Below are 27,603 nucleotides of genomic sequence, written 5' to 3'. Positions count from 1 at the left end.
AGAAGTATAAATTCTGAGATATGTATTTTATGGAAATTGAGAGTTAAAGGGGCGATTTTAGTATATCTAAAATAAGTAGAAATAACATCTATTAAGCTATGTTTCAAGTTCTTTGCCTGAGCAAAGCCAGTAGTTGTTTCACTAGGCTGATTTTGATTTTTATGATTCATTCTGTTGATCTTTATACACAGTGTATAAAAAAGATATTATAATTTTAAAAATCTATACTTTCAGTATAGGCTAAAGTGTTACTGATAGTCTTGAAATTTTATTTGGCTTAATGCTGTGTTTAAATACACATTTTAGTGCTGCTTTCTTTGTTTTTTGGGTTTTTTTGAGGGTTTTGGGTGGGGGGGTTAGTGAATGGGAAAGCTAATAAAATAAATTTAAGTGTAATTACTTTTTTTAAAACTTAATTCTTTTGAATCATAATATTATGTATCTTTTGTACAATTTATTTCTCCTGTTATTCCTTTTTTTATTTCAACAAATTTGACTGTCATCTCCTTCCATTGATTTAATAGGAGGGGATCCTTTGGGGCAGTTTGCTATTGAAAATATACAGAATGAATGGAAGGTCTATGTGAAGAAACCTCTAGATAGGGAAAAAAGGGACAATTATCTTCTGACTATCACAGCAACTGATGGGACCTTCTCATCAAAAGCTATAGTTGAAGTCAAAGTCCTTGATGCAAATGACAACAGTCCCATTTGTGAAAAGGTAGGATACTCTTTAAGTCTATATATTATGAATTCAGATTTCTTTCTTAAACCTTTCAGAAGGACTGTCACGTGGTGCTGTAGAGTAATTCAAATGTGTTTCATGTTGTAATCTCTTATGTTTAAGTCGAGGTGAGGGTTAAGTGGGGCAAGAGTTGGATTAGCTTCAGAACTACTTTTGGGGGATGCTAAGTAGCTTAAAAACCTAGTTCAAAATACTGTGAATTACGGACAGGATTACAGTTGTATATAAGCATTGCTCTGTTACGTTTTCATGAAAGGATTCCCTTCATTTGGGGGTGAGGTAGCTCTGTTCTGCTCCAAGAGACCGTATTTGGGGCCCTTGCTCCTGTACACGCTAGAGGAACCCAGAGGTGAAGCATGTGGCTTCTGCCCCTGTGGAGCCCACCGTTTAACATGAGCACAAGATGCGCACCAGGGAAGAGCTGCATCACCTGAGGTTGCTCGGTGAGGGCGGGAGTTGTCCCCGCACCTGGAGGATGAGGAAAAGCTCAGCCTTTGGGAGGTGGTGATGAGATCACCAAGAGTGGAAATGGAAGGGCATTGGGGCCGGAGGGTAAACTGGGTGAGAGGGGCTATGGAGGGCGTTCCAGGGAGCTGGGACTCCACGAATCCTTCCTTACGTGAAAGGTGGAGATGACGTACTCCAGGAGTTCCTGAGAGAAGCTGAGTCTGGTAGCATTGTTTCCATTTAGCTGAGGAAGTGTGAAAGTGGGGATAACAGGGAGTGGACAGAGGCACAGGGAACGGAAGGACGAAAGATGCTGTAACGGGAAAACTGGTGGCACTTGGTCCTCCCTGGCCGTGAATCGCAACAAGCGTGTTAGTTAAGTCAAGATTGACCTTAGGTTTCCTACAGGAGTGATTGGGAGAAAGACCAAAGATGAGCCTGGAGCGGGAATTGGTTTTAGAGGAAGCATGCTGAATTCCATTTCAGATTTGTTCAGTTTAAGATCACGGGACATTCAGTTGAATGTGTTTTTATAGACGTTTAGAGTTAGCAAGATGGAGGATGGGTATGTGAACTTGGCAGCTTCTGTGGATAACTGGTAACTGCATTCATTTGAGAGGATAATAACAAGGAGGGGAAAGAGGAGAGACAGGTATCCCCTGAGAGAGGAAGAAGGCGGAAGGAAGAGAGCGCAGATGCCAGCACAGTGTAGTTGAGAGCAGAGGAGGAGAGAATTTTTAGGAGGCGGGATGGCGAGCAGAGGTGTGGCAGAGATAAAAAGCGGACCGAGTGAAACAGACCATTGGGTTCTGTGACTGGCTTGGAGACGGCGGTCTCAGTGCGGTGATGTGGGTGGACGCCTGATTTCAGGAGATTAAAGGGTGTGTGTTAACAAGGAGATAGATTTGGCCAGTGACGGAAGTTGGGAGTAAAAAGGAAGAAGAGTGTGGTAGGTGAAGGGAAGGCTGGGTGGGGGAACAGGTGACTTGGAAAAGGGACGGGGAGGTGGAGAGCACCGCAGTCGGCATGAGATGTGTGTAGCTGGGCGGGCAGAGGAGCAGAGCTGTTCTGGGGAAATGGATACGAATAATTCAGCTGGGGGGAAAGCGGGACTTCTGAGGGATGAGGAGTTCATTCCAGTCCTTGGTTTTGGTGACAGTGATTTATGGAAGGAGGATTATGTGTGTGTGCGCGTGTGGATGTATCTTATAGAAACTAAATGTGTGTGTTTTGCTGTTTTTCAGCACTTTTCCTATCACCTTTGGTATTAATAAAATTAGGACACTAGATCATTTGAAATCATCAGTATTGCAAAATATCCTGTTTCATGAGTCATAGTTCACCTAAAATTGAGCTCATATTAAGAAAATAAATTTAACAGCGTCTTATCTGTTTGTCTTATGTTTTGGTTTACGGCATGGATTTCTAAATAGTTGGAACTGGAAACAGCCGTTCACTGTGTTTGAGAATCAGGTCAGATTTGAAGAGAGACGGGGTGGAGCAGGACAGAAGAGAGCCCTGGCCTGAGCATCACTTGCCCCCCTCCCCGGTGGCCTTGGATAACCTTTGTTTTCTCCCGTGACATGAGGCTCACTTCTCTCCCAAATGCAGTTACTTGGTGGTGTTTTAAGAGTGATTGCAAACAATAAATTCCTGTATTGGAAATTAGACGTAATGTATCAGGCTTGTATTCTCTCCAATTTTTAGGTAAAAATGGAGTGTTATGTTTATCTTCTCGTAAGAATTTAAATTAAATTAAATATGAAACCAAATCAAAGACAAAGTATTCAGAATTCTGTAGGTTAAATGTCAGGTCAGACTCTTTCAGCGTATGGGGTTGTTAACTGTTATATGAATCCTCTCTGTTTTAAATGTTTTGTAAGAAAAATAGTTTTGAAAGCTCCTTGGATTTTAGTTTTAGTCACTTCCCATGTGTTCTGTGACCAAAGTTAAATGATTTCTGTTACTCCCTTGGCAGTCATGTTACCTTTTAATGTTTTACGTTAACAGTATTGTTTAAAATCTTTGTAGACTTTATATTCGGACACGATTCCAGAAGATGCCTTTCCTGGGAAATTGATCATGCAGGTCTCTGCTACAGATGCAGATATCCGTTCCAATGCTGAAATTACTTACACATTATTTGGTCCAGGTGCAGAAAAATTCAAACTAAATCCAGACACAGGTAAAGGTAGAGTTTGGGGCAAAACTAATTGTGTTCCAACAAAGTCACATGTGGGTGGTTTTGGATCACACGGAAAATTTGAAATAACAGTTTGTTCTTGTAAAATTTACTCTCCTGCTACAAAAATGGCATCTTTTAGAAAGGTAAACAGCAATTCAATGTGTAAAATTTGGAGTGAGATAAAAAAATTAACAGCAACAATCACCTACTTGAACCGAGGATTTAAAATTTATGTTTTTTATTATCACCTTTTTTTAAAAAAAAACTCAGAAGTTAAAGTATGTCTCAAACTTTCTGCTTATCCATTTTATATATAGTTTGTTTTCTTGAATTTGTGGCCATAAATTTATAATTTAGCTTATTCATTAAAATGATGAGTGGTATTTTACTTTAAACCTCTAGGATTGTTTTTCTCTTTCAATTTGTATTTTGTTAAAATTGGGGGTCAAGTAACAGTTTTCTATTAAGCTCCCCCCAAATTAATTATAAACATGTGAATCTAATTTTTGAGTCAATTTAAAAATATTTTCAATTTGATAAATTGGCAGCTATTTTGCTTTTTGGCATTGTATATAATGCGAGAGGTCCTGGCCTGGAGATCTTTATGGCTTAGAGCTAGCACCTGGCAGGGTTTGAAAACCTCCATCTCTGAGGGCTCCCACAGCTGTTGACTGTGTCACTAATAAAATTGTTCTCCAAAGGAAGGCTGTTATTCAGGTTTTATAAATGTAAGAGAAAAGGGGAAGAAAGATGTGCTCTTGCAGTCACATCTTAAATTTCAAGTGAGCCCATTTATTTTTGTTTTTAGGTGAACTGAAAACATTAGCCCCCCTTGATCGCGAGGACCAGGCAACGTATAATCTTCTGGTCAAGGCCACGGATGGAGGGGGAAGATTCTGTCAAGCTGATATTGTGCTCACGTTAGAGGATGTGAATGATAACGCCCCCGAGTTCTCTGCTGATCCTTACACCATCACCGTGTTTGAAAACACAGAGCCTGGCACGCTCCTGACAAGGGTACAGGCCACGGATGTGGATGCAGGTATTGCCCAGATGATGCTTTTGCCTTCAAACTATGCACTGTGACCTGAGGAGCCTATTTTAAAACACTATTCCACATTCAGCACCTTTAATGTACCCTACCTCATGCATGTTGAATAACTCACCATTGTCATGTTACCATTAAAAATTGTGTTAGCATTAAAAATGGAATGAAATCTTCAGAATAATGAACTCATTTTTAATGAATATGTGAAGTCTCAAAATTGTGCCCAGTGAACTTACTGTTGTAAAGTATCTGTGGTACCCCTAAAATTCTGCTTAGTGATGAGATAAACTGATTTTTATGTCCCATTGAATTAATTAGTGAAGTGTTATTTTTTGTGAATGAAGCATTAGTGACAGATTTAGTATCGTAGGAACATAACAGAAGCAAATGATATATTGTTATAGTTTTACAGACCTTTCCAATTTTTTATAGAGAAAATAAGACTCTAAGATATATATTCTTAGCATTTTGATAGCAGAGAATAAAAATAACTTCTTTAGTCATTCTAATACTGAAGAATCTGAAGAATACCAAAAATGTTGCTTTTCAAATAAATCTTTGTTACTGAAGCTAAATGATAAATAGGCTTTATTTTTAAAGATCTGCTAGCTGTTAGAGCGTAAGTTCCTATATAACATAGTGTTAAAAAGCCAGATGACTATGAAATTATATTTGTTTTAACTCAGCAAATTGCTCATTTTAAAGTTTACATTTTTTAGGTCATAGTCATAAGAATTTTAAAATAATGTATATGGGCATTTTCCCTTTTTCATATGTATGCTGGATTTTAAAAAAAATAATTTGTTTACGTTTCTTGAAATAAAACATTCTGACATGATGTCATGTCTTGACAGGACTGAATCGGAAGGTATCCTACTCACTGATTAACTCTGCTGATGGACAGTTCTCCATTAATGAATTATCTGGAATCATTCAGTTAGAAAAGCCTTTGGATAGAGAACTACAGGCAGTATACACTCTAACTTTGAAAGCTGTAGATCATGGTTTGCCAAGAAGGTTGACAGCTACCGGCACTGTTGTTGTATCCGTTTTGGATATAAATGACAACCCACCCGTGTTTGAATACCGTGAATATGGTGCCACAGTGTCTGAGGATGTTCTCATTGGAACAGAAGTTCTTCAAGTGTATGCAGCAAGTAGGGACATTGAAGCAAATGCAGAAATCACCTACTCGATAATAAGTGGAAACGAACATGGGAAATTCAGCATAGATTCTAAAACAGGTAACCTACCATGCAAAGGAGAGGAAGCCCTTTATTCTGCCAGAAAAGGCTAGATTGCTCAGCACTTTACCTGGTACAAAAACAGGCCATACATTGTCAATAGATACTCTAAAAAGAGAAGACTCAAGTTTTCTTTGTGTTGTTATCATAAGTGGGATTCAGAGTGGTTTAGAAGACTTTAAACTATAGTTCTACATAATAAAATACATTTCTGGCTTATCCATTATAACTATAAGCAAATTAACTTTAAATAGAAAATGAAAGCATCATACTCTAGTAATTTAGTAAAGATATAAGATGTCGTAAATCAGTAAAGGTAAAGAATTGAAGATGGTAGAAGATTTTGCGGAATGGCTCCTTTTTATGGCCCACGTGGATCTCATGTGAAGTAGCTTCTCAGGTGAAACAGCAGTTTCGACCTCTTTGATCTTAGTTTCAATAGGGGACATCTGATAATTCATTAAATTGATCTCTGCATTATGCCAGTTATAGACAACCGTCGAAGTACTTGGACTGAGTCACTTACTGAGTGACTGCCAACAAGGTCAGAAGTCATTGGCGCTATTGACTCTGGCTGCATAAATACTTTTTGTAGTCTTGTTAATCTGTCATCTAAAATAGCTGTAAGTAAATTGCTCTGTAAAAAATTGCTCCATTCCAACTGTATTTAATTGTATGTGACTTTCAGATGAAGGGTAGGTGTGTGCTGATGCTGTTTTAAAATGTATTTTTAGCATATATCATAAAATTGTTATTTTTAGGACTCTTTATGTAGGGTAGACTATAAGGAAGTTAAAAGGAAAGACGTTAAAGGAATTATTAAATCGAAAAAGGATTTTTAAAAAATGACGGGATATAAATAGTTATTCTGGAGATTTTTTAAAAGGATGTACATTTCTGTAAAAGAAAAAGTATGAGAAGGAAAAGGAAACGAAAAGCCAAAGAACAGAATTTTTGTGTTTTCTATTTCATTAAAGTCTGTAGTAAACTATCATTAAAAAGAGATAAGAAATGTTATCATTTTTATAGCAGGGGGATGTAAGGAGTACTGACTAGGAAAGCAATTCACATATCACAAAGAGTATCAGGAAAGTAATTAAGAGAAATAAAAAAGGTTCCAAGGATGGGCAAATTCATGTTCTAATTGTTGAATTAAGAAATTAGAAGCCATACATAAATGGTAAGTAAACTGTTGAACTGAACATTTTAGTCATAGGAGGAGAATGTGGTGGCATTTTAAAACACCGGAAGTAATTTTGATTTTCTATTCAGGGGCCATATTTATCATTGAGAATCTGGACTATGAAAGCTCTCATGAGTATTACCTGACTGTAGAAGCCACTGATGGGGGCACACCTTCATTGAGTGATGTTGCAACTGTGAACATCAATGTAACAGACATCAATGACAACACCCCAGTGTTCAGCCAAGACACCTACACGGCAGTGATCAGTGAAGATGCTGTTCTTGAGCAGTCTGTCATTACGGTGCGTATCTTTTCCCCTACAGTTTTCTTCTGGGTCTTTGCAAGGATTTTTAGTGAGATTGATCCAGTTTTTGTAGTGGCCTTACTTGAAAATATTGATAATTTGAAGATAGGGAAATGTCTTTTGCTAGCCTGTTCAGTGACTGACTCTATTATAAATGGTTGCCTTAACACAGCTAGCTGTTGATATCAGAAATTTGCTTAGTAGACTTGTGTGCCTCCCTCATCTGTCTCCTAAACCAGAGTGTGATATTTTCTAGGTCATGGCCGATGATGCCGATGGACCTTCAAACAGCCACATCCACTATTCAATTATAGACGGCAATCAGGGAAATCCATTTACAATCGACCCTGCCAGGGGAGAAGTGAAAGTGACCAAACTTCTAGACCGGGAAACAGTAAGTGGAAAAATCTGACGTAGATTGTTTGCAGATTATCAGATCAGTAGATGGAAGTGCCTTGTATTCACCTCTGCCAACATTTTGGGAAGTGTTAAAAGGGTAGAACCAGCCTTGTTCTCAGTAAGTGACAAGCAAGATACAAATACTTGAAAAGCAGTTGTAGTATGAAGATCTCCAGAATATGTGATGTGTTTCATACTAATGTGAAGTTCGGATAATAAGAGTTTGTACTCAGGACGAAGTTACTGTTGGCACCAGTGTTTTGAGACGCTTCATGGAGCTAGAAGCTGGGTTTTAAATAATAGCAGAGATTCAGGAGGAGGAGAGGAGGGAATTCCCTATGAGGAACCAGGGAAACAAGGATGGAGGAAGGAAGACGTGGGGTGTATTTAGGTGATTCTGTTCAGTTGTGTTGGAGTAGAGTGATCGTACAAACAGGTGAGGGAGGAAAGATAGATGAAGAGATTTAGGAACAGATGACAGGCCACAGACAAAACCAGGATCATAGGTTCAGGCTGGCACTGCAGGCATTAGGTGGTTACTGATGCTGTGAGCCCAGGTGTAACAGCACAGGAGATGGTTTCTGAAGACCAGTCCTACAGCAGGTCTAAGTGTTATCCAGAGGTGGGAGGAGCAGTGACAGTTAATCAGTTATGAAACAACAAGAGCCCAAATTGGGAAAGTAGCAATGACGAGTGAATGACAAGACAAATGCGGAAACTTTGTAGAGGAAAAATTAGGGTCCACAGAGCTCAGCTCTGGCCCTCCAGAGAAAGCAGAGGTGGCAGATGACTCGATGTGTTTCAGTCTTGCCGTGACTGGGTAGTGCCATTAAAGACGAGTAGGCGGTCACAGGGCGTAAACTCAGCACTAGGAGAGGTACTTGAATGTGGTTTTCAATATGCTGATTTATAGAGGAAAGTGGCATATTCAAGTAAAATTATTCAGCCAGTATTTAGAGATTTTAGTCAAACTTAAGAGACTTGAAAGCTGGAAATACAGATATGGCACATGCCTCTGAAGATGATTATGGAAGTGATCTGAGGTATTGAGATAAAAGTGAGTGAATAAGGAGAGAGGCAAGCCCTCCCTCCCTTTATCCATCCGTCCGTCCATCCATCCACTTAGTCATCTGCTCTCACAGACAGGAGGGGAGCTGCCTCAGAGGTAATGAAGTGAAGGAGAAGTGAAACAGCCTTGGTTTGGGGAATTGGAAGGGCATCGATGATAATAAAGACTGTAATTTCAGAAGAATAGTGGGTAAATCGAAGATTAGAGGAATTTGGGGAGATAGTGCTGAGATGTTTCATCAAAGTCCATTCTTTAATTCCTTTTCTGACCTGTTATTTTTGAGCGGGGACTTTCCGAGAGTTTAGGAAGCATGACTGTTATGCTTAGGATTGCAGTACTGCTGGGCAGAACAAAACTTAGTATTTTTGACTGAAACACTTCTCAGATCCTTTAGTATACTCATGTCCATTATGAGATAGCAAAAGAGAGTTTCCCAAGCTACGTCGCCCTCTTTTTGTCGGAGCGTCTCTCAGGACTGGCGTTCTGCGGCACGTCCTCTGGGGTTCAGCCAGCTTCCTGGCCTCTTCACTGCTCATTCTGGAAGAGAGAGCTTAAAAGAAACTGTCCTGGAAGAGAGGCCACCTCACTTAATCCACCTTCTTTTGTAGGAAGTCCCGAAGAGAGGACCTTGGGAGATTTAGACGGTTGACTACAATCCAAGAGTGACATGGATGGGGAGGGTGAGGGGAGTGCTGAGAATGAGTGAGCCCTCGAGGCGGGAGGCAGCTTGCTGTCTGTCTGCTTCTGGCTCAGAGTCACACTGGGGCCGGAGGGAAAGTTGCCTTTTCCGCCACTAGTAAAGCAGCAGCCTTCGACATATGTGATGTTTTCTCTCATCATTTGTATTACTTTTCTGTCTTAATTTCTGTTAGTAGATCTGCAGGTTTTCAAAGTGAGAACAGTTTAACGGAAAAAGTACGTTTCTGAGAAGCATTGGAGATTCTCATCCCCATTAGTACCTTTTTCTGTTGAGCAGATGCATTACATTTTACAGATCAGCTGTCTGTAGGCTAGGGAATTGCCCGCCTGCAGGACGCGGGGAACGGCAGGCCCTCAGGTCCGCCCCTCCAGTAATCAGAAGTACGCTTCAGGCTGAACCCTGCGCTTGGGCCTTGTGGAAATGGACACGCTTCTCTTTATCTTTTCCCCGAAAAGATTTCAGGTTACACGCTCACCGTGCAGGCCTCGGACAACGGCAGTCCACCCAGAGTCACCACGACCACTGTGAACATAGACGTGTCTGATGTCAACGACAACGCCCCCGTCTTCTCCAGGGGCAACTACAGCCTGATCATCCAGGTGATCCTGGGCCCAAGCCTCACTGAACGCACCCCTGTTGAAATAAGCTCTTTTGTTGGCCTCAGTGGTTCGTTTGAAGTATCTTTCTTTTCCAAAGACTACTTTTGAGAAAAATGGGAACAGTGACATTACAGGGGTCTCCATCAATACTAAAAGATGAGCATTTCTAAGATGCTGTCATCTCTTCTTTTTGTGCTTTGATGTTTAAGATATTCTCGCTAGCTTGATTGTTAACCTTATCTTCTGCCCTTGCGTTTCCTCCTTGCCCCTCTTGCCCTCCCTCCTCCCTCCCACTCCTCCTCCAAACACCTCCCCTTCCTCACCCCTCCTGGCACCCCTCCCTCACTCCCCCCACACCTTTCTTCTCACATCCCCCCTCCCCTCCAGCCCCCTCCTTTCCCACCCTCTCCTCCCTCCCCTCCTTCCCATCACCACCACCCCTCCTCTCTCCTCCTTCCAGATGGAGCAGTAGTGTCTTTTTTTTCTGTAAATTTCATATTATAGAAAACCTGCATATGAGACGGGGTTTTGTTGAAAGTTGTGTGCTTCTCTTGCTCTTGCAGGAAAATAAGCCCGTGGGGTTCAGCGTGCTGCAGCTGGCAGTGACGGACAGGGACTCCTCCCACAATGGCCCTCCCTTCTTCTTCAGCATTGTGAGCGGAAACAAGGAGGGGGCATTTGAAGTCAACCAGCAGGGAGCCCTCCTGACAGCAGCTGCCATAAATAGGAAAGTGAAAGATCATTACTTACTGCACGTTAAGGTATTACAGTCTTTCTTTATGATTTTGTTGTGGGCTCATGGAGAAGAGCTGCTTTGGTGGTTATCTTGTCCTGTGTAAACAGCTTACATTGCATGAGAAGACAACACTGAATTAGAATTACAGTCTTTTTCTGGTTTTCTGGTCAGACCTTCATTTTTATCCCATGGCACTTCGTGGGGGCTTATTTATTCATTGGGTTACTTTATCATAGAGGTTGGTAGAGCTAAATTTCAACGTAAATTAGTGAAAGGGCTAGAAAGAAGTATTTATCCTGTCCCTTGATAACACTTCTCACGTGGAGAACTAATATCTAACAATTGGTAATATTTTAGAGCTTGAACAATGTAAATATATTTTTATTAAGAAGTTGTAAACGACGACAGATGAAGGTGATTTTTTTTTCCCTTTTCTCGTAGGTGGCAGATAATGGAAAGCCTCAGTTGTCATCTTTGACATACATTGACATTAGAGTCATTGAAGAGAGCATCTATCCTCCTGCAATTTTGCCACTAGAGATTTTCATTACTGCTTTTGGAGAGGAGTACTCAGGTGGTGTCATTGGGAAGATCCACGCGACAGACCAAGACGTGTATGACACGTTAACCTACAGCCTCGATCCCCAAATGGGCAGCCTCTTCTCTGTCTCCAGCACGGGGGGCAAGCTGATAGCCCACAAGAAGCTGGACGTAGGGCAGTACCTCCTCAACGTCAGTGTAACGGACGGGAAATTTACCACCGCAGCTGACGTCACGGTGCACATCAGACAAGTGACGCAGGAGATGTTGAACCAGACCATGGCCGTCCGCTTTGCCAACCTCACCCCAGAAGAGTTCGTTGGTGACTATTGGCGCAACTTCCAGCGAGCTTTGCGGAACACCCTGGGCGTGAGGAGGAACGACATTCAGATTGTTAGCTTGCAGCCCTCTGAACCTCATCCGCATCTGGACGTCTTGCTTTTTGTGGAGAAATCAGGTAGTGCCCAGGTCTCAACAAAACAACTTCTGCACAAGATTAATTCTTCTGTGACGGATATTGAGGAGATCGTTGGTGTGAGGATATTGGAGGTGTTCCGGAAGCTCTGTGCAGGGCTGGATTGCCCCTGGAGATTCTGTGACGAAAAGGTGTCTGTGGATGAAAGTGCGATGTCAACGCATAGCACGGCCAGACTGAGCTTTGTGACCCCGCGCCACCGTAGGACAGCTGTGTGTCTCTGCACAGGTAACACACATACGCACGTGGAAGTAGGCGGTGCAGGTCATTTCATGTACAGCCTTTGAAGGCTATACATTAAAGATCGTTTTCTTGAAATTCCTATTAATTAGCTCTCCCCCCTGCCCTTTTTTTTTTTTTTTTAAAACAAAGGGGGAAAATGCCCACTTGTCCATCATGGATGTGAAGACAGTCCATGCCCTGAAGGATCTGAATGTGTCACTGATCCCAGAGAGGAGACATACACCTGCGTCTGTCCAGGTGGCAAGTTTGGCCAGTGCCCAGGTGAGAGGTTCAATAATTAAGAGTACTTTTATTTAAAAAAGTAACTTTCAGAGTTTCTTATTTTCTTCTTTGTTGGAGTTGAAAATTTTGTAAAGTATGTTTATTATAACAAGTCAGACGTAGAGGCGAATAAAGAATAAAGGAGTAGCTTTTCCTTCCTCTTGAACTCCTCCCGAGTTAATAGTTCGATGCTCCTCCTCTCTCATCAGAGCTCATATAAACATACAGTCCCATATGTACAGATTTATTGCCCTTTTCCTTTCACATCTTTTTTTTTTGTTTTAAAGAAACTAAGGAGTGATTACATCTAACACAGTCCTCTTTTCCTCTGTTATGAGCATCTTGCCAAGTCCTAATGCTTCTTAATAGTTGTACAGCATTTTGTAGCATGGTTATACCATCATTTATTCAACATGGTGCTTACGTGTAGAGATTCAGTTTATGTTCTCCTATGTTGCAAGAAGAATCCTTAAACATGTATCCTTACATATTGGTGCTTTCGTTTCTGTACAGCAGATTGTAAAACTAGGACTTAACTGTGTCAAAGGTGAACTACACTTTTAATTTTTAGATACATCATTATGTTAGTTTCCCAAAAGTTGTACCAGTTCCTGTTTCTTCCAGTCATGTGTGAAGGTCTCATTCCCCATTCTTTTGCTAATATTGAAGGTTTTCAATTAAAAAACAAATCCCCCCCATCTAATAAGCATGAAATGATATCTAATTATTTTAATTGCCATTTCTCTGGCTACTTGTGAAAGTAGTCTTTTCATTTGTTCATTGCCTGTTAGCACTTCCTCTTCTGTGACTGGCCCGTTCCTATTATTTGCTTGATTATCTGGATTATTTGTCTGTTTCTTATCTGTAATGTCTGGAGCTCTGGAGCTCTTTGTGTATTTTGAGCGGTAACATCTGCGTAACGCTGTCTGTATGTTATTGATCTTTTGATTTGTTTAATTTTTATTTTGTCACTTCTGCATAATTTACAAAATAGTTTTCATCTCTGGATTGATATTATTTTCATCCTTTTTGTAGAATGGGAATTGTTTTATGTCTTGCTTGAGAAGGTTTCCCAAACCACCTTCAGGCTATGTATTTTCCTAAACTGCTTTCTAATAATTTTATAATGGATATTTCATAGTTAGATCTTCTATTATCTTAGAATTCATTTCTCTGTGATACAGTAATCTAACTTATTCTCTGCAAATGGAGATCCAGTTGTGCTGTGCTGTTTATTAAACAAGTAGACATTTCCCATTGAATTGCATTTTGTAATGTTATAATCATAGATCCAAAACTTGAATTAGTCAGGGCGGGAGTGTGGGGACACACTTATAAAAATACTTAAACTTGATTCTGATTTATTTTTTCCTCTTTGTGATTCACAGGGAGTTCATCCGTAACATTTACTGGAAACAGCTTCGTGAAATATCGTCTAATGGAGAATGAAAACAAGTTAGAGATGAAGCTGACCATGAGGCTGCGAACCTACTCCACCCACGCGGTTGTCATGTACGCTCGCGGGACGGACTACAGCATCTTGGAGGTGAGCGTTGGTGCATATTTGTACCTCAGCTTGCGGGAGACTTTAAAAATATGAATTCCATTTTATGTTCAGATTGTCCATTTTTTAAAAGAATAAGCAAAATGAAATGGTTGAGTTATTCATTTAAATGGTTCATTGATACTTACACATAAGTTTTGTAGAATGAAAAGGTCTTTTTGCTCTGCGGTGACATAGACATTTACTTCTGTTTTTTACAAACATTTTTAGGTACCTGTGACTGTTACATTCAAACTCTAAGTGATATTACACCTTAGTAATATTATAGGGATTTTATAGAAAGGTCGTACATATGATTGAAGTGATAATTAGCTTGCCTACTTTTTTTTTTTTTAGCATGATTCATTTTTGATTTCTGATAAAAGCTGATGCTATTTTTGGTTGTTCAGTACAGTTAATTATTAGTCACACGACGCCTTTAGGATACGCAGTTGAAATTTGATATCCTTGAAAGGTCCATTTTTATTATCCGTACAATGAACAAACGAGCGTGTGTTCTGTAGTACTTAAATGCGAGGGCTTACTTTCTTCCTTCAGTCACCAAACATGATCTGAGACTGTGCGTGAAGACTCCGTGAGAGTAACATGAACAGTGACTGTTTCTGTCTTAGATCCACAACGGAAGGCTGCAGTACAAATTCGACTGTGGAAGCGGCCCAGGCATCGTCTCTGTCCAGAGCATCCAGGTCAACGATGGGCTGTGGCACACGGTGTCTCTTGAAGTGAATGGAAACTATGCCAGGTTGGTTCTAGACCAAGTCCACACCGCATCAGGCACAGCCCCGGGGACGCTGAAAACCCTCAACCTGGATAGCCATGTGTTTTTTGGTGGCCACATCCGTCAGCAGGGCTCACGGCATGGAAGAAGCCCCCAGATTGGCAGTGGTTTCAGGGGTTGTATGGACTCCATTTATCTGAACGGGCAGGAACTCCCTTTAAATAACAAACCAAGGAGCTACGCACACGTTGAAGAATCGGTGGACGTGTCTCCTGGGTGCTTGTTAACAGCTACGGAAGACTGCTCGAGCAGCCCTTGCCAGAACGGAGGCGCCTGCCACCCCTCACCCACTGGAGGTAAGCTTCACAAGTGAGCCTTCTTTAAACGTTACCCGCATATGCGCTTGAGGGGAAGTTCCCCCTGTATTTCTGCTCTTCCTCTTTTTATTCAATCAGTTTTGTCAGATCCTGCAGCCAGCATGGGATCTGAGTAGCATACATGATGCTCTAGCGGAGCGGGATTTTGAATGCATCCCAGCAGCGTCTGGAGGGGACAGTTTCTTTCCCGCTGAGCTGCGGCCACGCTGCTTCATGTTTCCAAACACATCTCATTCTGCACCAGTGGCCACGGGAAACCACAGCTGACCCTGAACTCCTCTCCGGCCACACGGACACTGACCCGGGGGTTAGAATTGGTTCCACGTAGTTCTTCTTGAGGCCTCCTTTTATCCAATGGCCCAGCAAGGGGACTGCTAGCCTTGCTCGCTCTAGGTGGGAGTAGGAGTGGTTTTCCAGAAGGCCTTGGACCCCTCGTAAATTATGGTGAACTAGAGCTGGTTATGAGTTCTCTCTTCAGTTCTTTGTGTTTTGGTGATACCAGCAGTAGACAACTTTTTACCCAGAGGGAATGGGAATTTTACTAGGTTTTACAGGTCTTGGAGAGCTAAATCTTCACCTAAACTTAAAAGTAAAAACGAATATACTGAGACTTATTTTTTGAACTACTGAATGATAGGACTTTTTGTTCCCTTTTGCTGATTTAGGTTATTACTGCAAATGCAGTGCCTTGTACATAGGAACCTATTGTGAGGTGGGCGTCAATCCGTGTTCCTCCAACCCCTGCCTGTATGGTGGCACCTGCATTGTGGACAATGGAGACTTCCTTTGTCAATGTAGAGGATTATATACTGGTGAGAGGTATGTAGATTTTTCTTAGCTTTCATAGTTAATTTTAACATTAGCATTTCTAATGTAATCATGTGTGTAAAACACATTCATTTGTTACCGTTTTGCTGTATTTGTTTACAGTAGAAGTATTAGGTTTATGTTTATTTTTTCCTTGTTCTTTAGGTGCCAGCTTAGTCCCTACTGCAAAGATGAACCCTGTAAAAATGGTGGAACATGTTTTGACAGTTTGGATGGTGCTGTCTGTCAGTGTGACTCAGGTTTTAGGGGAGAAAGGTAACTGGCTTCTTTCTAGATTTGTATTTGCACCTCTCTGTAGTTTCCCAGTGATCAGCAGATGCAGCAAAACTTCATTAATTTGGACTGTGTTGCTTCAGGATTTGAATTCAGAGCTCATAATGGCTCCTTGTATAATTTATCTTTTCATTCTTTAAAATAAGAAAATACTGAGCTAATGAATATAATATTATAATGCTTGAAATATATGCTTTAAATATATAATGCTTCTATACTTTAAAAACATTATTTGTAAACAGAGAATGTATGGCTGCTTGCAGGAAGTAACTGTTTGCGGAATGAGGAAGATTGTGTTTTTTAAAGCAGACACCCATGGAGTTGTTACCTATCTATGAGAGTGATGACATTCTTTCATCATTTATGTAGCATCTAAAATCTTTTTCAACTCTCTCAGTATCTTCTGTGAGCCTTCCATAATCCTGAGAGGTGATAATTATTTTCCAGGGGAAGAAAATGAGGCACTAAGGTGCCTGTTGTTGACCTTGAAAGAAGTGGCTTTTAGTTCCAGATGCCATTTCGCCTTAGTTTTTAAATCAAATTGGTGAAGTCTTACTCAGTGCTTGTTACTTGTAAGTGCCTAGTGCTGTACATCTAGAAAAGCTTTCACCATCATATCAGTCTTGTTAGAAGGCTTTCATTTGTGAAAATGTAAAGCCTTTAATTGTAAAAAGCCTTTTACAAGCCTTTAATTCTAGACAATATTCAATATATTTAACAAAAATGTCTCAGTAGTCAAAATTGTAATGCTAGGTGAGTATAGGGGATGTTAAGCAGATACATTTTTGTCAAAGGAGGAAGGGTTAGACGTGGCAGGTGGATCTGCGCAGGTGCAGAATATGCCCGTTTGGGAAGGCGGGCGGCCGGGCGGCGGGGGTGAGGGGATTGCATGCGGACGAGTCCGTAAGGGTGAGGGCCTGAGGGAGATTTTCAACAGGGAGAAGCATATAAAAACGGAAGACAGACTTGTCTAGCCTTTTTACATGCTTTATGGAACTGTCATTTTTCCAAACAGGAACATTTTCTGAGAAATTTAACCTAGTCTCTTGAAATAACATTTATCATGCACGTTCTAAATTTCTAGATCAGAAATCAAGACAAACTGAGGTTTAGCCTATGAGTTAGATTTAGTAATCTGTTGAATCCTTAGAAAACTGGCAGTTAAAGATTGACTTGGCATAATGTTTATCTCCCAAATGTACAGAATATGGAATCAAATGATTCATTACTCCACGGAAGGTTTTTTGTGTAGTTATTGCTGTCAGTAGTGTATTTTTGGGTGTCATACATTTGGTTCTGTTTTGGGTGGATCTTATTAAGGAGGAATTAGCCGTTAGTCTCTAAGAGTCATAGGCCTGGCACGTTCTGGCTCCTGTTGCAAAGGCCTTTCCTCAATCTGGGCTGTCTTGGCAGGTGTCAGAGTGACATTGACGAATGTGCTGGCAACCCCTGCCGAAATGGGGCCCTTTGTGAGAACACACACGGCTCCTACCACTGTAACTGCAGCCGTGAGTACAGAGGAAGACACTGTGAGGACGTCACCCCGAACCAGTATGTGTCAACCCCCTGGGACATCGGCCTGGCTGAGGGGATCGGCATCGTGGTTTTCATAGCGGGCATCTTTCTACTGGTGCTGCTGTTTGTCTTCTGCCGCAAGATGATCAGTCGAAAGAAGAAGCACCAGCCCAAACCTGAGGACAAACACTTGGGACCCAGCGCAGCTTTCTTGCAAAGACCGTATTTTGACTCAAAGCTAAATAAGAACATGTACTCCGACGTACCACCCCAGGTGCCTGTCCGTCCTATCTCCTACACTCCAAGCATTCCAAGCGACTCTAGAAACAACCTTGACCGAAACTCCTTCGAAGGATCGGCTATACCCGAGCACCCCGAATTCAGCACCTTTAACCCCGAGTCTGTGCACGGACACCGGAAAGCCGTGGCCGTCTGCAGCGTGGCCCCAAACCTGCCTCCGCCGCCTCCTTCAAACTCCCCTTCTGACAGCGACTCAATCCAGAAGCCGAACTGGGACTTCGACTATGATAGTAAGAACGACTTTGTAAATCTTGATAAAATGTCGCTGAGCGATGGACAGTGAGATTACAAGTTCTGCCAGAGCTTCTGGTGGTTCAGATCAAACTGCGGAGTCTTTGTTAGTGGTGAATGTGCTCAGACTCTGTCGAGCTCTGGGACGACTGGAAAGCTTTTCCTGATGCCCCAGCCCTGGCTGAGCACTGTGGCTGCGATGTCATTTTAATTTAGGAATTGAATCTAGTCGTGTTCCAGTTAATCTGGAAAGATCATTTTATTTTTGTAATTGATGTGGGTTCTCAATTATAATTTGGAGGGACTTTTATGACAAAAAAATTGGGAGGGCATTTGCATAATAGGATTTTTTTTCTAACGTGGCCAGAGGAAGTGACAGTATTTAAGTGCCCTGACATATATTTGATGCTTTGAAAAAAGCTATCGGTACCATTTTCAAATAAAGTTTTAATTCCCTGGGTTGTCTAACGGTATCCACAGGCAGGTTTTTTGCGAATTTCTATTCTGTGAGTCTGCAAGCTATACTTGTAGGTTTTTGGTTTCGTTTTTCAGATGTTTCTGTTTTTTTCTTTTGATGTTCTTTCACTAAACAAATCCCAGGCAGTCTGTGGGTCACGCTCGCTTTGCGTCAGGATACAGCAGGGAAGAAAGCAGAGTCTCTGCCTTCATGGAGTGTAACGGTTTGTCTGTCGTCTCCTCCTCTTAGCTAAAGTCGTGGATCTCGATCCCTGTCTCTCCAAGAAACCGCTGGAGGAGAAGCCCTCTCACGCGTACAGTGCCCGGGAAAGCCTGTCTGAAGTGCAGTCCCTGAGCTCGTTCCAGTCGGAGTCGTGTGACGACAACGGTGAGTAAACACGCATCTGAGATGCTCGGGTTCCCCTGCTCGCCGTCCACAGCCCCGCTCACGCGACGCAGCACAATAATGTAGACGCACCCGGTGCCCCTGGTTTGGTTTCACATGGTCTTCACATTTCTCTTCGGACCACAGTTAGACAGTACCTTGGACAGCCTTGCATGAACTTCCAACCAGGGAAAATGTTTAAAATGTTCTTAGTGCTTGGGTATTGGAACTGTAGCAACTGGTCAGTAATAAGGAAGAAAATGTAATTAATTGAAAGATAATGTCTGTCTGATTGGTTAATTTCACTTTGACCTTTTTCCACAACAGTGACTATTATAGAAGTTACGTGGATTTTTTAAAAACCCTTGTAACAGCCTCCTTGAGCATACCCCGCGCACACACACGCTTACACCCTCACAGCCCTAAGAGGAGAAGCCATAGTCTGAAACATGCAACCTCAGTAGCACCTGCGGTATTACAAGGTTTTATTTGTCTCTTCCCCCAACTCCCCTGCGGCCTCAGCTCCCATTTGGATCAGAGCATACTGACTGAGAGCACAGTTTAAGAGATTGCTAGTAAGTTTGATTATATTTCTAATGAAGAAGGTTTGATGGTGGGATCATTGATGCCAGTTTTGTTTACCTGAGGGTAAATCGCATTGATAACCAGCTTTACCATATGAGCACATACCAGTAGAGAAAACTGTCAATATTCAGAAATACAAAAAAGTGAGTTTTTCGTGGAAATTTTTGAATGTCAGAATTAGTAATTTTTTTGTGTAAAAATGCCATATGTAAACTGAATTGTTTGTGAATCCAGAGTAAATACACTGAAGAGGCCTTTCTAAACTAAGGATGGCCATAAGTACGTTCCATTCATTCCTGAATCACTTTAAGCATGTTATGTATGATATCAAGGTACACCTGTGTTTATTATCTAATGATGAAGTATATGGACATAACTCTGCTTGTTAAACCAACAACAAAGTAGAATTCTTTCTTTCATTAGGTTTAATTCTAAAACATTAGAGTTGCTGATTTATGTAATAATTTATATCTTTGTCCTTAAATGCTCTTCGTAAACCTCAGAATTTTGTCAGCGTTTTCTTTCTTTTCCTAGTTTTTTTTACTGAAACATCATTCTTAATACTCTTAAATAGCTTTAATAAGCTATGGTCAAATTAGTTATGAAAATTAATTGCCAGATAATACAATGTGGGAAAAAATACATTTTCCAGGAGTGTCTGTATTTTAATCTTTATCATAATTTTAATCATTATCAGTCATAAAGTTAAAGTCTATATTAAGAGTGTATTTAAATTGTATTTTTAGTTTTCTAAGGCTGTTGTAATAGATTACATAGTGGCTTAAGACAAGATAAATTTGTAACAGTTCTGTAGTTTAGAAATCTGATGCTTGTCTCAGTAGGCTAAATTTAAGATGTCAGCAGGGTTGTCTCCTTTCTGGAGACTCTAGGGGAGAATCCCTTTCCTGCACCTTTTCCAGCTTCTAGAGGCTGCCCCCGTTCCTTGGCTCATGGCTTACTCTTCCATCCCTCAAAGACAACAGCAGTGCACCTCCTGGTCATTCTGCTCTAGTCACAGCTCCCTCCAGCCACAGCTGGGAAAGTTGCTCCCTGTTTAAGAACCCTTGTGATTACATTGGGCCTGCACAGATAATAGAGGAAAATCCGTTCATCTCAGGATCTTCAACTTAATCATATTAGCAAAGTCTCTTTTGCCGAGGATAGTAACATATTCACAGGTTCCCAGGATTAGGATGTGTACATCTTTGAGGGCCATCCTTCTGCCTATTACATGCATACTTATTTATTTTGGCATAGATGCTTGAAAACAATTGAAAGGGAAAACAAATGAAAGGGAATTTACACAGGAAACAGCCAGGAAGACAGTCTGCATTTCTCTGCTGTATGTTGGCTCACCAGCTGTTAACTCGTCTGCAAAAAGACAAGAAAATTGGGGTGGGAGTACATAGAACAGAGACAAAGCCGTTTTTATTTTTATGTTGCATATTTTACCTTATTATGTAGCTCTTAATTTTTTTTCCTGGGAAGAATATGAGTTTATTAAATGGACCCAGAAAATTGGCTTAGCAAGTATTTGCCTCTTTGAATATGAAATCTTTTGCCCATGGGATGTTAAAATAAGGATTGTTTTGTCATGACTTGATTCATAATTGTAATTGTGACACAAATTTATGGCTAAAAATTTTTTTCCTAAATTACAGTATCATATGGTTACTCTGTTCCTTTGATTAATAATAACAAATATATAGCTTGATTAGAAAAATCTCTGAGACATATAAGGAACAGAGTGCAAGGGTCATACATAATTATATTATATAGCTATGTTAAAGTAGTCACATTTTTAAAACTATGAGGTAGAAATTATATAATATAAAGAAATGCTGTTTAATGCACTGTCTCCTGACTAACTGAAGATTTTCCTAATTTACTCCTTCTGTACCTTTTTACAAGCTTCCATAGTGACTGTAATACACCTTGTCAATGCTGTAGTTGACACGGTGACTAAAGAAGGTATAGTCGTGCGTGTGCTCTGTGTTTGTGTGACAGTCCCTGGAGTTGTCTGCTTTTGCCTACCGTAGTGTTGTACAAAGTCCTTATGTTATGGTTCTGAGGAGGTTGAATACTTTTATTTTGTGCAGGTGTGTACATTAATAATCCAGATACATTGCAAAATATTGTTATATATGTGTGTCTGTAGTCTTTGTTACTTTTTGCCGTTCACAGTGAATTTACACAGATGCCAGAAGTCACCTGTAGGGTCTTGACAGCTGCCTTTACATGGCACAATATTAAGAAGTTAGAAGTAATTCTATCTAAAAAAATTTTTAATATAAAAAATTCTCTTCATATGAATAGGAGTAAAACTAAATAACACACAGCTTTTATAATTAACTATAACTGACTCTTTCTTTTTGGATTTTCCCTGAGGTATGGTCAAGGAAAATTACAGAACATGATAAGAAGGTATATTTTTATATTTGGTTGAGTGAAAATCATTGAATAGGAAGCTTTATCTGGTCAAAATTATAGGAAATAGCTGCCTTAAATTATTTTAAATTAACCCTTTATTATACACTGAAATTCAAGTAATCACATGCAAACTTTACAGGCATTTTCAAACTATAAGCCAGATCACCGTAGAGCTTGTGAAAACCCTAATTGTTAGGCCCCAGCACCAAGGTTTCTGATTGAGGAGGTCTGGATGGGGCCCTAAGAATTTGCGTTTCCAACCAGCCCCCAGTTAATTCTGGTGTTACTGGTCTAAGGATCGCACTTTGAGAACTACTGGCATAGACCACCAAGAGTACATAAAGCTTAGGGGATCCTTTTTGCTAGGACATATGTGTTGCCAAGATTTAGGTGAGAGAAGGATGGTTTCAAGCCAAGTTTGATGGGATGGGGCAGGGGTGAGGTTTCTGTGTTTACTAATTACAGTTACTGATGAGCCTTACACTTATTTTCCTAAGAAGTACCATGTCTTTGCTTGGTGAGTCAGAAGGTGATCTATATTTTGTCTACTGAATTTTAGTTTTCCCGTGATGAAATTCTAATATTTCAAATATTGACAGTTTAAAGATGCAAAATTTGAATGGTTCTTTCATTGCAATCTCTTTCATTGAAAAATATTTTTGGCATATTAAATATTAATTGAGTTTAAAATTGAAAGCTAGTTTAAATTTAAGAATTATTGAGTGCCTATTTAGTAACAAAAATTGTCAATCCTCTTTTTAAAAAGAAACTACTACATTTTTAGCAGGCTTTTTAGAATAATTCTGTAGATACATGTTAGCTAAATACTGGCTTATTCGTGTTTTAGAATCACCACAGTTTTTGATTTAAATTCCTAGAAGAGAACCGTCAAATCTTCTTTGTTCCAAATTATTTTATCACAAGGATTTTCCAGAACATCATTGAATGCACAGAAAGCATTGGCCTTGTTTAGAAAGTCACTAATCACCATGATTCTTACTTCCACAATAATAAGAATCATGATGATCGCCAACAGTTAGTGCTTGACCTACATTATCTGATTTAATCCTCCAAATAACTAAGGGATTTCCACCCCCCATTTCAAAGATAAGAGCCTGAAGCTTAGCCAGGGTAAGCAACCTGCCCAGGGTCATGTGATTCACACTGACTCTCTCTGTTCCATGCTGGAGTTCCGCGTGCAAAACGAGGACCCTGAAAGAGCAAGTGGATGGGTGGGCTCAGGGTTACAGGCAGCTAAGGTGTCTCCAAGGAAAGGTGGACAACGTAGGTATAAAATCGTATTCAAAATGGGCAAGGTTTGGAGAGATTTTCTCTTGGCTGTTCGTAAGTGTCTAAGTGCATTCATGGTTTCTCTGAATTTAATGGCCATGTGAAGGCCTTGCTGTGCTGGAAACTGTGTGTCTCTTGTGTCACTGTGGCTTTTGTATTTGGGTTATCACCTAAGGGACCTGATGTGACCGAGCCTTTCATAATATTTCTCAGTAACATGAGGGTATCATTTAAATTCCTTACCAGTTTACATTTTATTAGAGCCTATAGACTTTCAGTTACTCCTAACAAAATTTTGTGTTTTCAGGATTAGCTTGCCAGAAACAAGGGTAAGAAAGTAAAATCCTGAGTTTCCAGGCACAGTCCCTACTTGATCATCACTCATCTTTTCCCTCCACTCCCACGTCCCATTTTATTTGTGCTACACAAATTTCTCACCATTTGGAATTTTCATAGATAATGGCTTAGAGGCATGGTACATGGCTGACTGGGCCTTTATAAACAGTTTATATTGTGTTATGTACTTATCTTTATTGCCTTTTCAGCCGTCCTTCTCTTTTAATTACAAATGTTTTCTTTTCTCTCTACTCTGCAACCAAAAGAGTCTTTTGCTGCTCCTGACCTCAGCAAATCAAGAGGTGACTTATGCATGCCAGTTGTTCACTGATAATTCACTAAAACAAATTGGTGGAGGTTCGACCCAGTGCTGACTTGCTTCATGTGTTTGCGCAGTAACTAGTGCATAGTTGTTTGTGCCCTGCATTCTAAACGCGACTGCCTCACCTTCGCCCGTCTGCCAAAGGATTTCAAAAATCCTGGGGGGGTGGGGGGACTACCCCCAAATTAGGAGGGTTTTTTTTTAATAATTATACTTTTATAATAATATAGTTGAAAATGATCCTTAGTCCTTTTTAAAGTAACAAAAATTGTAGTTTATCAAAAATTGTGTTACATTTTTCAATGTTTAATTGCATTTTTGATTTGGAGGCATGCTTTGATATGTCACTGTATTAATATAGTTCATTGTTTTTCTTAGGGCTAATGAAAAATAGTACTATTTTTAGTATTAAACTTATAATGTTATTATAAAGGAAATTTATTTTTTAAATTTTAGCATGCTAAAGATTGCTTTTATTTAAAGGCTCACATTAATTAGTATTTTTTTTTTTAACGACAAGTAGTGCAGATCAAGTGACATTTAATATTTTACTAAATAGAGACTTCTTTCTGAAAGGACAAAATTTCTTTACCAATGTCCTAAGACTGAACTAATACTCTTCTTTCTAAAGAGCAGTGGGTTCTAAATTACAAGAGGAAAGCTGAAAGGATGATTGGAATCATTTTAAGAAAAGTGCATGTATCTAGATGCTAGCATCATGCTTCTGTTAAAACTTCCATTTCTTTATGTAAGCACCTAACACTTGAGTGTTAGGTGCTTACATAAAACTGTAAGTCCACATTTTAGGAGCAGAGCCTAATTCATAGAGGTTCTCAAAAGTGGTTCGGGATGGGAGGATGTCTTCAAAGCAGAGACCAAGGGTTTCCAGAACGTTGATCCTCTGTGCGTGGGAATGCCTTTGCACCTGTGTGTTGCATACACTGAGCCCTTTTTCCGTGGCACACACTCTTGGGAGGAAAACACGTTGAAATCTGTTTTCTTTTCTACCAAGGGTATCACTGGGACACATCAGATTGGATGCCAAGTGTTCCTCTGCCAGATATACAAGAGTTCCCCAATTATGAGGTGATTGATGAGCAGACGCCCCTGTACTCAGCAGATCCGAACGCCATCGATACAGACTATTACCCTGGAGGCTACGACATCGAGAGCGACTTCCCACCCCCGCCAGAGGACTTCCCCGTGCCTGACGAGCTGCCACCCTTACCTCCAGAATTCAGTGACCAGTTTGAATCCATACACCCTCCCAGAGACATGCCCGCTGCAGGGAGCCTGGGCTCTTCATCGAGAAGCCGGCAGAGGTTCAACTTGAATCAGTATCTGCCCAATTTCTATCCTGCCGATATGTCTGAACCTCAAAAGGCAGGCCCTGGTGAGAACAGTGCTCGCAGAGAACCCTACGCCCCTTACCCTCCAGGATATCAGAGGAGCTTTGACGCCTCCGCTGTAGAGAACATGCCCGTGTCCGTGTACGCCTCCACAGCTTCCTGCTCTGACGTGTCCGCGTGCTGTGAAGCCGAGTCTGAGGTCATGATGAGTGACTACGAGAGTGGAGATGACAGCCACTTCGAAGAGGTGACGATCCCTCCACTCGATTCTCAACAGCATACGGAGGTCTGACGCTCAGACTCCCCCCGAAGTGCCTGAACCATAATGAACCTAGAGATTCTGTCGGTGATCTCCTGCATCGTTCTTTGCAGCAGTGCTTAAGCGCTTTTTTCGGCGAGCTGAAACGGGCATGGCTGCACTGAACCCTGCGCCTTGTGACCTGGTAGCCATTTCCAGCGTCCTGACCTTCTGTCTTTGGGTGAGGTTTACGTCGGCTGTGCCACTTCTGAGCATCTTTTTGTATTTACATTTGTCTGTGTTAAAATAATGAAACAAAAATCAGTCCTACTATCTTGTTAGCATGATTCATGTATTTATATAGATTTGATTATTTTAATTTTCCTGTCTTTTTTTTTGTAAATTTTATGTACAGATTTGATTTTTTCATAGTTTTAACTAGATTTTCAAGATACTTTGTTCATTTGTTTTTGACCGAATTTTGGTGGTGTTAGTGTCATTACCTAGCACCCTGATTTTTTAATATAACCAGGGTTTCACTCTGTGTCCTTTTCAACTGAAGTATGACGTTTCGTTAATACATTTCAGTATAGTCATTCATTTCTATCTGTATATAGGATGAGGACAGATCCCATACATGGACATGTCTTAAATGGGTTGCTGTATTTTAGAATTATAAAGATTTTTCATTATTGGAAAGTGTAATGGGGACCTTCTGCAGACTGTTTAGAACCAAAACCACCATGACACAGTTTTTATAGTGTCTGTATATTTGTGATGCAATGGTCTTGTAAAGGTTTTTACTGAAAACTACCATTAGCCAGTCTTTCTTACTGACAATAAATTATTAATAAAATACTTTAGCTTTACTGCCTGTTCTTCCTCCGTATTTATACTCCTGTTCAGGATTCAGTTAATGAATTGAGAAAGAAGGATTGGATGGAGGATGGATAAAAGGATGGATATAGCTTTTTTCGGCTTAAATATGAAGAGTTTCTTTGCAGTTGCCAAAACTAGACTGTACTTACAGATGTTGCCACTAGGTGGCAGTATATAGCTACGTGCAAAACTATAGGTATAGAGGCAAACAGCACTTTTATATAATAAGTATTTTCTAACTAAAACTTCAAGAAAACTTTTCTTATGCATTTTTTATTTTATTGCTATTTTTTGGCCATAATTGCAACGCATCTATGGTTTTATCCTATGATTTATATCAAAAACAAAGCATTTTATGAAGTATTCTATCTTTCTGTTGTCAAAGAACACACACTTCTGTAGGATTTAACGTGAAACTCAGAAGCTATCTTCCATGTGTATTTATAGTCAAAATCATCTCTCCATCCCACAAATATTTGTTCAGTACAGACCATGTGCCAGCCACTGTGATAGGAATTACACAGAATCAAGCGTTCTTAGAACTTTGCAAAGACACAGTTTCCCTTTAGGTAAAATGCCTTCGTTATTTTATTGAACGATATATATACAGAGTTTAAACATCAAAGAGAGCTAAAATACGTATAACCAAAAACAGCAAACTCAGGCGCTCTGCTATAACCACTTACAACTCTTTAAGCCGTTTTCTCATTTTTCCTTTCAAATTTTTAAGTGTATGTATTGTTACTTCTTGAGTCACTAATTTTAGGAATTGCAGAAGATCATGTAACCTGTAAACCTCCATTGCTCTTGTTATCCTCCCCTTAGTTACACCTTACTTTTTGGTTTAATTCACACATAGTGTTTTCATTGTTTTGATGACGTAAATATTCACCACAGAGCTAAGTAATATGTGATGTTTATTTCCATTTACTTTGCAAGGTTCTCATTTTCTTAATTGCCTTAATTTTTCTTTTACTTATTTTTTAGAATTTGTGACTATTTTATTAATTTATTCAAAAAAATCTTTTTGGTCACTTACTGAGTATTGTTCTGTATGGACAAAAATTCTCTGTCTCCTTGGATTTTACATGGGGGGAGGGTAGGTGGCAGGGGGAGGTGGTGAATCAATAAGATATTACATAGCAGAGTATGGAGTGATGAATGCTGAGGAGAAAAATTGGTATTGGGGAAGGAAAGTGATGGGGTGGATGGGGGATGGGAGGTGAAAACTGAAGACCTCAATGGCAAGCTGGCATTTGAATAAACACCTGAAGTTGATAAGGGAGAATGAGGCCACAGGGCCACCTGGTGCACCAGCATTCTTGGCAGAAGAGCTAGTATAAAGG

At 40.3% G+C, this 27,603-nt stretch overlaps 1 protein-coding gene across 3 annotated transcripts in view; it reads left to right on the top strand.

Moving 5' to 3' along the window:
• The window catches only part of FAT1 (FAT atypical cadherin 1), a 121,717-nt gene extending 95,481 nt beyond the window's left edge, over window positions 1–26,236 (top strand). For all 3 annotated transcript variants that reach the window (XM_061177477.1, XM_061177476.1, XM_061177478.1), the window contains exons 11-27: window positions 525–721; window positions 3,224–3,377; window positions 4,186–4,419; window positions 5,280–5,669; window positions 6,942–7,156; window positions 7,416–7,553; window positions 9,783–9,926; window positions 10,490–10,687; window positions 11,104–11,905; window positions 12,050–12,181; window positions 13,570–13,727; window positions 14,357–14,819; window positions 15,506–15,659; window positions 15,813–15,923; window positions 17,355–17,986; window positions 18,694–18,831; window positions 24,804–26,236. In XM_061177477.1, coding sequence (XP_061033460.1) covers window positions 525–721; window positions 3,224–3,377; window positions 4,186–4,419; window positions 5,280–5,669; window positions 6,942–7,156; window positions 7,416–7,553; window positions 9,783–9,926; window positions 10,490–10,687; window positions 11,104–11,905; window positions 12,050–12,181; window positions 13,570–13,727; window positions 14,357–14,819; window positions 15,506–15,659; window positions 15,813–15,923; window positions 17,355–17,986; window positions 18,694–18,831; window positions 24,804–25,432 — 4,889 coding nt within the window. In that variant the 3' untranslated portion in view covers window positions 25,433–26,236. The remainder of the gene's footprint in view (window positions 1–524; window positions 722–3,223; window positions 3,378–4,185; window positions 4,420–5,279; window positions 5,670–6,941; window positions 7,157–7,415; window positions 7,554–9,782; window positions 9,927–10,489; window positions 10,688–11,103; window positions 11,906–12,049; window positions 12,182–13,569; window positions 13,728–14,356; window positions 14,820–15,505; window positions 15,660–15,812; window positions 15,924–17,354; window positions 17,987–18,693; window positions 18,832–24,803) is intronic.
• The last annotated feature ends 1,367 nt before the right edge of the window (window positions 26,237–27,603 follow it).

Source organism: Eubalaena glacialis, chromosome 20 (genome assembly GCF_028564815.1).
Source record: "Eubalaena glacialis isolate mEubGla1 chromosome 20, mEubGla1.1.hap2.+ XY, whole genome shotgun sequence".
Lineage (NCBI taxonomy): Eukaryota > Metazoa > Chordata > Mammalia > Artiodactyla > Balaenidae > Eubalaena > Eubalaena glacialis.
The sequence above is the reverse complement of the archived record's forward strand: the minus strand, read 5'-3'. Positions and strand labels throughout refer to the sequence as shown.